The sequence below is a fragment of the Tupaia chinensis genome, unplaced genomic scaffold (genome assembly GCF_000334495.1).
Source record: "Tupaia chinensis unplaced genomic scaffold, TupChi_1.0 Scaffold000288_2, whole genome shotgun sequence".
Lineage (NCBI taxonomy): Eukaryota > Metazoa > Chordata > Mammalia > Scandentia > Tupaiidae > Tupaia > Tupaia belangeri.
This window is the reverse complement of record NW_006159773.1, coordinates 3164035-3173785: the sequence shown is the minus strand read 5'-3', so window position 1 is coordinate 3173785 and position 9751 is coordinate 3164035. Positions and strand designations below refer to the sequence as shown.

Sequence of the window (9751 nt, the reverse complement as noted above, 5' to 3'; positions counted from 1 at the left end):
GTCCCGCGGGTCGGGGAAACCGGCGCGCGCTCCGGAGGCGGGCGGCCAGCGGCTGCAAACGCCGCGCGGGAGCGCAGCAGAGTGCAGACCCTGCGGCACGCCTTCCTGGAGCTGCAGCGCACGCTGCCTTCTGTGCCCCCCGACACCAAGCTGTCCAAGCTGGACGTGCTGCTACTGGCCACCACCTACATCGCGCACCTCACCCGCAGCTTGCAGGACGACGCCGAGGCGCCGGCGGATCCCGGGCTGGGGACCTTACGCGGCGACGGCTACCTGCACCCGGTCAAGGTAGGTGGGCAGGGCGCCCTGAGGGGCTGGGGAAGGAGGACACCTTGACCCGCCCAGTCTGTCAATTCCTGGGCCGATTCCACCGTGTCACCCCTTCCTTCTGGTGAGGCGGGGAACAGACCAACAAAGTGATCTCGACCTACGAGGATATCCGTGGCAAGGTCCCCACTACATGAAGCTGCTCCTTAATGATTTTCAGAAGGGCGTGAGGTGTTTAAACCCGAGGCGGTTTGGGTAATGGTCTCTCAGGCCCCTTACAGGATTCAGCATGAAGATTTGGGCGCCTTCCAAGGTGAGAAATGGGGTGCTTGGCTGCACGACCCGACAATTTTTAGTGTCTGAGTTACATTTGCGACCCTTTGAGAGTTTTTAAGTGTCTTACGTTTACATAATTACAATTCCATTGTAATTTTTTAAATGTATTGTTCGAAAGGTTTCTGAAGTAAGTAGAGTTATGAAATGATCAGTCCCTAAGTAATCCTAAAAAGCACTGTTAAAATTTTTTGGTAAAACTAGCAGAACAAATGCTGTTGTGCATCCCCATGGGTAAATTTTAAATCTGTATAAATAAAGAGCAAATGTTATGGATTAGACATTGGAAATGGCTATAATGGCTTTATGTAACTTCCATAATAGATTGGCATGCATGTTTAGTGAATTGATTCAATGCTATTTTCAAATTCAATAAGGTACAACATTAGCCAAGAGAATACATTTTGCATAATCTCCTTATGCATATTTGGAAAGGTCGTGATTCTTTCTTGTATATTGTCAGCGTATTTTTTTTTTGGTGTATCTTTCTTGTATATTGATTTAGCACCTATATTGCAGTATTTTTGTCTCTGTGTCATCCTTTATATTTAATTTTTTTGAAACTTTTCATGATGTGGCTTTCTATTCAAAATTCCTTATCTTTTCTGTTATTTGCTAAACCTAAATTTTCAAAAAGTTCCATTATTCTGAAGTGTTCTGCCACACACACACACATGAGAACAAAAATACAAAATTAGGACTTAGCTTTAAATATACCAGTGTTTAATAAATTATTGAATAATCTTTATATGGTAATAATCTAAATATGGTAAAGCATACCATCTAATATTAGCCGAACTTAAAATTCCGTGGTGAGGTTTAACAAAATTTGCTTTTCAAATATAATTGACATCATGATGATGATGATGATGATGATAGACTTAACCCATTTCAAATGTTATATATAAAAAGTACAATATCATTTCTTTATAATTATGATAGGCCCCCCATCCCATTTGTGACTTTTATAAGGTACTTTCAGTGGAAATATCACTCATTATCTGTGCCCTGTGGCAAAAAAACCCCACTCTATTAATTAAGAGGTTTTGTAGTATAGTGTACCTCTTAGATTGCTATTCAAATATACCATTAGTGTTAGAGTTCTTTTGATTTGAGATTTGACACATATTATTCTAAGAAAGTTTAGTATAGCATTAAGCAGATTTTAATACAAAAAGTATCTATTAAATGCCTCATTTGTAGGAGATGTAATTCAGAAGGAGAAACAAAGTTGTTACCTTAGTTTCTTTCAGTGCTTTTAGCTAGAAGCATCATTTTGATGTAACAGTAACTATAGCCAGCAGGGTTTTTACACTTGATTCATGTACCAATGTTTTTGTACTTATAACTGTTTTAGGAAAAAATTAATTCTCATTTGTTCTCTGACTTATTTTGATCTTACATGACAACTTTGAGAGATCTTAATACAAAACCAGAGATTACTTCTTAAAAATTAATGATGGTTGAGCAAGTGACTAACATCAAACAAATTTTAAAACCATTTGTTGGGTTCCTACTGTGTGTAAAGCAGTTTTAGAAGAGTGATTACATTTATGTATCTGCCCTAAGTGGACATATTATAGAAATTAAGACAAAAATACAATAAAGGCCCAGCTACAGTAGTACTCTACAGCACTAGCGCCATGTGGAATACTACTGTGATCCCAGGTTAATCTGAAACATGCATGTTTGTTGCTTGCAGAGTGGAGGCGTAGTGTCATAGAAGGAGAGGACCCTGTCCAGGCTTCCTGTTTCTCTCTCTTTCCTCTCTCCTCTCTCTGTCTCTCTCTCTTGCTCATACACACATGCACAAGAAATAAAATTTAAAAATACAAAGTAGTGTAAGGAAGAATACAATATTTACTATTAAAGAGTTATAACTATGTGCTATGGATGTTTAGAGGAAAAATATTTTATATAATGGAAAATGACTGTTAACATTATTTTATAGATACTTCAAAATGTTTAAATATTAAGTCTGTCTTTGATTAATTCAGAATCATTAAGACCATTTTGAATATTTGTACTTTTCACTTAACTAAAGGCTCATAAATTATTATAGCTCTTACTGGGAAGTGACTTTTTCTGCCTTACAGTGCAATGTTATTAAGTCTCACACTGATGATTAAAGATCTTTTATCAAATATTTAAAGGCCATAATTTTGAGCCATCACTCCTTATTACCAGAATATTAGCCCCTTAGTACTGTTGGGGCTTTATATTTAAAATGTCTCAAGTGAAACTGGAAAGTTTCTGAGAGTGGATCCTGGACAATAGCCCAATACAGTGGTTTTTATGCCTGTGGGGTGTGAGTGATTTTGATCAGCACCAGTGACCCGAAGGGTTGTGATTCTTCAAAAGAACAGAAGTATATTTCAGCTCTTTACACTGGGAGAAAAACACAGATGAATTTATTAACTGCTGTACTCCTCAAGAATCATTGTCCATAATATAGATAATCATTTAAAAAATAAATACAAAGAGTATTGTTATTTAGCAGTATGATTTAACTAGACCAAGAGTGCATTTTTAAGGTCTTCAGTTTCAGGTTTAGTTCTGGTTAATTGCTAGATTTTTCTGAGCTTAATAAAACTACATGGTTTTAAGTCAACCTTATCAGGGAAAGTAGAGCTCAGGATTGTGTTCATCTACACAACACTAAAACAAACTATTGAACAGTGAAATGTGAATCAGTTATCTGGTTTTCGTGGCATGGTAACATGCAACCTGACAAAAATTTTATTTACATTTTAATTTCTGTCTATCAAAACTATATACATGTCTACATTAAATTAACTATATACATGTCTCACATTATAAACCTTTTAGAAAATTAAGGACACCAAGGTTTTATAAGTTTTATTACTTTATTAAATCCATGAGAAATAAGGCAAAAATCCACATACGCACTTTTAGGCTTGTTTCATTAATTACTTATGTTCCGAAGATATAAGGAACACATGCCTTCATTTGTCTCCAAGCTTGGTTGAATGGTGTAGAGTGCTTCTCAACACAGTGGGATCCAAGTGGCACCTATGAAAACCACCAGGGGAACATTCAGTAGTATTTTAATTTTTTTCCAGTTGTATTTAATTCACGTAATTCTGGAATTATATTTGATATTTGGCATGAGATTTTTATGGTTATAATATTGCCAAAAAATCCTGCAGTGTAAATAGATTATATATTTTTTTTCTTTTCTTTTCTTTTTTTTTTTTTTTTAGAGATTTTTGCTATAGGGCACATCTACTTGCCAGAGAGAGTGAGAAAGACAGAGACAGAAGCAAGAAATCCCCTGGAGAATGGCCATGCCTCAATCCCTTCTCCTCCATTCTCCTCTCAGGATCTTGGGCTCGCACGCATGCGTACCCAGCATGAGTTTCAGGCTTACACACACCCAGCATGAATTTCAAGCTGCTGATCCAGGACTCAAACGTCAGAGGACTACGTGGGAGTCCAGCGAAGTAACCATTATGCCATCTGCTGGTCCCAGAAGTGGATTGTTTCTACCCTGTACTATTCATGACATATCAGTCTGCTCAGGCTGCCATAACAAATATACCACGCACAGGGTGTCTTAACAACAATTTGTTTTTTCACCATCTGGAGGCTGAAAAGTCCAAGGTCAGGGTGCCAACAGGGTCTAGTTCTTGGCAGGGGCACTCTTGCTGGTTTGCAGATCGACCCACTTCTTGCTGTGGTCTCACATGGTCTCTGCTTATTGGTACATGCACACGTAGAAGAGAGAGAAGAGAGAGCGGGTATGCGCTTCCTCTTTGAAGGCCACTAGTCCCTGGTAACCTAATCTAATGCTAATTACCTCCCATAGGCCTCACCTCAAACCTAATCACCATGGGGGTTAGGGCTTCAACACAGACATTTTGAGGGAACACAGATATTCACTTCCCAACACTAGCCCTAGGGTCTTCAGTATAATGTGGGACTCAATTTGGATCTAACAGTGCAAGTCATACCAGATGAACCTCAGGCAATTCTAAAACACCTTACCTTACCAGCCTGTTACAAGGATCCCTAGAATAAGACTAGTGACAGTGATATACACAGAATTAATAAGAATGGGTATGTGTTATTTAAAAAAAAAAAACAAAAAAAACCTGAATTGAATTTTCAAAAGTAAGTAGCACAGTGGGATCAAATTTACTTACTGATCAAATAGAACATAAAACGTCATCTGTAGGAATGCTATATAGGGATGAGCCATTTTAAATTCTACATAACACATATTTATCTGTTTTTAAAGTATAGATTCCCAGTTGGAATTATCATAATTTAGGACTCTTAAATGATCTGAACGGCTTAGGAGAAAATTCACTTATCATATCTGGAGACATAAAAACAGAACTTTTGTAGGTTGTCACAGAACAGAAACTTTCCAGATAATATTATTTGCCCATTTATTTATTTATTTATTAATTGCTAGAGGGCATTTTTGTTCACCAGGGAGAGGGAGAGAGAGAAAGAGAAAAAGCACCCACCAAAGCGGTGTGGGCATGCTTTTCAAGCCACTGAGGCCACTGGTCAGCCATGTGGGATTTAACCACTGTGTTATAGGGCCAGCCCCTCACCTACTAATTATATTTTAATATATAATTATTTATTTAATTTAATTTATTATTATTATTATGAATTTGTTATAGGACACATGCACTCACCAGGGAGAGAGGGAGAATAAGAAAGCAAGCCACCAGGTCTGGACTAAAACCATAGTCAGCCATGTGGGAGTCCAGTGTATTTTTTTTTTTTAAGGGAGGTTTTGCTATAGGGTTTGTGTGCTCGCCAGAAAGATAAAGACAGACAGAGAGACAGAAAGCGAGAAATCACCCCCCAGGGGGGATGACATGCCACAATCCCTTCTCCTCCATAGTCCTCTCCGTATCTTGGGCATGCATGCACATGTGCCCAGCATGAGTTTAAGGTACCAGTCTGGGACTCGAACCGCGGTCAACTACATGAGAGTCCAGCAATGTAGCCATTATGCCATCTGCTGGTCCCAGGAGTCCAGTGCCTTGACCTCCCCCCTCCCTGCTGGCCCTCCATCTGTTATTCTTTTTTTTTTTTTTTTTGGAGAGGTTTTTTGGCTATAGGGTGCATGCGCTCTCCAGACAGACAGAGAGAGACAGAGAGACAGAAATCGAGAAATCATCCCCCAGGGGGATGGCCACACCGCAATCCCTTCTCCTCCATTCTCCTTGATCTTGGGCACACACGCACACGCGCCCAGAGTGAGTTCAAGCCACCGGGTCCAGGACTCGAACTGCAGTCGAGTACGTGGGAGTCCAGCGACATAGCCATTATGCTAACTGCTGGTCCTTCCATCTGTTATTCTTCATGTCTAGTCTTTACATTTAGAATTCCAGTTTAGGTGAAAATAACTGTGCCCAAAAGTACAATGAGAGCTTATGTTAGCAATGATCTGACTCTCCCTTACACTCTATTACCTCTATAGTAGAAATAACCTATTCCAATTTAGTTGCTCTGGGGCAATACTTGGACATCAGTATCTGTTTCAAGCTCTCTGGGTGATTTTAATACACAGCTTGGTTGAGAACCTGGAGCTTTTATGTTCTTTGGCATGTTACTAACTGCTCCTCTATTTGAGCGATGCAGATTGTCTACCAGCCTTATTTTTTGAATTTCACAGTGCTGGTCACCAGTGGTCTGCCTGCACATGTTTGCTAATGAAGATAGGTGACTGCTGCTCACAGCAACATTTTCTCCCAAAAGAATGTGGGACCTCACTGTGCTGGCCTTTAGGAATTGTGCTTTTTAAAATTATCTCTCTTTCTCTTTTTTTTTTAGAGAGAGAGATTTTTGCTGTAGGGTGCATGCACTTGCTGGAGAGACAGAGACAGAAAGCTAGAAATCACCCTCAGGGAAGATGACCACACAGCAATCCGTTCCTCTCCATTTTCTTCTCAGGATCTAGGGTATGCATGCACATACTCCTGGTCTGAGTTTTAAGCTACCAGGTCCAGAATTTGAACCATTATCAGCCACATGAGAGTCTAGCACCTTAACCACACACACAAAAAAATGTTCCTTTCTGAAGGTATTACATACATATGTTTATATTCATCATTATGCCTATCTGGCAATAAATTACATTGTTCGACAAGTTGTTCATCTTTTGCTTTTGCTATCCACCAGATATCATCTCACAGGATAAGTGTACATGCACTACTTCCATCTTTTTTTTTTTTTTTTTTGCCACAGGGAATGTGCACTTGCTGGAGAGAGCCAGACAGTGAAATAGAGAAAGCACTCCTCATGGGAAAATGGCCATGTCATAATCCCTTCTCCTCCATCATTCCCTCTTTTCTGGCTTTTGTACACGCCTGATGCATTTCTCAAGCCACCAGGTCCAGAGCTCAAACTGCACAGTCATCCATGTGGGATCCAGCTGCCTTAACCACCATGCCACAGGCTGGCTCTTTAAAGGTTGCCTATTTTAAAGATGAATTGAAAAAAATTATAATCATTAATTCAAATGTGGTGGTTACTGGGAAGTTAGAGCTGTATGATTCTAATAGACTCAGATATTCAATTTAGATGTTCTATCTCTTTAACACCAAAATATTTGCAATTTCCAGATATTGCTTTTAGTTGGAGAAAAATGTTTAGATGGTTCAATTAGCCACTTTTCATTGTGATTCTTTGACAAGTATAGATACAATACTTATCACATACAACTTTTAAAATATCGTTTTAAAAAATAATTATTTATTTTATTTTATTTATTCATTAATTTTTTTTTTTAATGTGACCAGAAGGAGACAGAAGGTGAGAATGAGAGAGAGAGGAAGTGAGAAAGCAAGCCACCAGATTCAGGACTTGAACCCTGGTCAGCCATGTGGGAGTGGCCAGCGCCTTAACCACCACGCCACCTGCTGGTTCCCAACTTTTAAAATATCTTAATAGCCAGAGATCTAGCTTAATTTTATTTTAGGCTTAGTTCAAAATTAAAATATTGGATTTATTTTTTTATACTTCATTTATATTAATTCTCCATGATTTCTTATAGTTTTTATCCATATGCAAATATTATTTCTACAGTTATAAAGTCTATTACTTTTTTTAAAGAATTATGTATTTAATTTTATTTATTATTATATTTTAATTTGCTATAGTGCACATGCTTGCACCAGAGACAGAGACAGAGAGAGCAAGCCACCAGGTCTGGGACTTCAACCGTGGTCGACCAGTTGGAAATCCATTGCTCCAAACCCACACCACCTGCTGTCCCTTATTACTTCTTTTAAACTTAATTTATTTCTTATAGAACTATTTTATTTAACTTTATTCAGCCTTGTTTATTTATTTATTTTTTATTTGATCAGAGAGACAGAGTGAGAGAGAGAGACGGAAAGTGAAAAAGCAAGCCGCCAAGTCCAGGTCTCAAACTGCAGTGGGACATGTGGGAGCCCAGTGCCATTAACCACCATGCCACCTGCCAGCCCCTTCGTAAGCTCATTTCTTACTTATTTCTTCCATGAGCAAGAAACAGCACCTCCAACAGGTTCTTGTTACCATGATCCACTCTCAGCTTCAGTCAGCCCTAGGTCATGGGCATGCGCATGCCATTGTAATAAGGAGGTCTCCCAGTGCAAATCTAGAACCTTCCCACGTGGGTCAGCCTCACAGAGCATCGTGTTTTGCACCTACACCAGTCCCTCTGCCCCATTTGTACTTTTATTATTAGCATTATTAAACATTTTATATTCTGTTAGACTAAATAGTTATAATTGTTACTAGTGACATAATATTACACTTGCATTAGGGTACTGGGAATTTTTATATTACAGATCATGTTATATATGTTATAGATACTAACTTTTGGATTCTTGTTTAAATATTCTTTTTTCAGAAATGGCCTATGCGATCAAGACTATACATCGGTGCTACTGGTCAGTTTCTAAAGCATTCTGTCTCTGGAGAAAAAGCGAATCATGGCAACAGCACAACAGACTCACAGCCTTAAACTCTCCCCTGGTGGGGGCTGCTAGAAGTAGAGGCTATTGTTTTAAAATACTATGAATTAATTCTATATTTATTACGTCAGATATAACAAACATCATTTCTGAGAGTTGACATATGAACCTATAGTTGATGTTCAGATTTATCTGTCAAATCCAAATAAACATGGAATGAAATACTCAGTCTTATGTAAAACATACAGTTTATCTATTCATTGTGACAGTCACTACTATATAGTGCAAGAGAAACTTAGCAAAAAGAAAAGGACACACGAGAGCCAAGAATTGTACATGTATCTGATATCTATCGAGAGTCTTCCTAGTTTAAAAACATAAAATCTGTGTTTGTAATATACCAGTGTTCCATTATTGTGAAAATCAGTGTGTGCTAATAGTTGGTCTAAAAAGCCATGTCATTTGGAAGGTGCAAGAACATTTATTCCGGTTAGCTTTGTGTATGTGAAGAGACAGTGATATGAAGATGTAATAACTTCTGAAACTATTTTTCCCTTAGAAAACTTCATGGGCTAGTGGGAACTAGTGGCATGGTGGTAAAGACAGCTTGATCTCACATGGTCAATTGCATGTTTCAAGTCCTGGGCCTGGCAGCTTGAAAAACATGCCAGCAACATGCGCATGTGTGCCCAAAATCCCCAGAGGAGAATGGAGAAGGGATTGCAGTGGGGTCATCTTCCATGGGGTGTGTTTCTCAATTTCCTTCTCTGTCACTCTGTTCCCAGCAAGTGCACATACCCTATAACAAATTTTTAAAAAGAGAGAAAATAAACTTCTTTGGAATACTAGAAATGGTTTGCTCCATAGTACAGGGCATGGCCGCCACCATCCTAGAGGGTTACTCAATATCTTATTAAATGTCCAAGTTGTTGAAGGCCTTGGGAGTCCCTGAAGCCTGGTGTGAATAGGAGGCCCACTATCACTGGGCTGTAGGGCTTATTACTCTCCTCCCTCCCACTCAGTATCTAACCCACCCTCTTTCAGACTGGATGAGCAGGTTCACCAAGTTCACCTTAGAATGACAAAGTTGGGCCTGGCAGGGGGTGGGGGCAAATAAGTCCCCATGGCATCCTCCAATTAGCATCAACATCAGGCTCCTCTCCTTGGTTGCTGTTAATTCTACCTACTTGGACATTTTGAAA

At 39.0% G+C, this 9751-nt stretch overlaps 2 protein-coding genes across 2 annotated transcripts in view; one reads left to right on the top strand and one right to left on the bottom strand.

Moving 5' to 3' along the window:
• TCF24 (transcription factor 24) overlaps window positions 1-9185 on the top strand; it is a 10662-nt gene extending 1477 nt beyond the window's left edge. The window contains exons 3-4 of the mRNA XM_027772621.1: window positions 20-288; window positions 8486-9185. Coding sequence (XP_027628422.1) covers window positions 20-288; window positions 8486-8599 — 383 coding nt within the window. The 3' untranslated portion in view covers window positions 8600-9185. The remainder of the gene's footprint in view (window positions 1-19; window positions 289-8485) is intronic.
• Window positions 3596-9751, bottom strand: part of MCMDC2 (minichromosome maintenance domain containing 2) — a 76749-nt gene continuing 70593 nt past the window's right edge. Inside the window, exon 15 of the mRNA XM_027772620.1 lies at window positions 3596-3633. The gene's annotated coding sequence lies outside the window, so the exon portion shown is untranslated. The remainder of the gene's footprint in view (window positions 3634-9751) is intronic.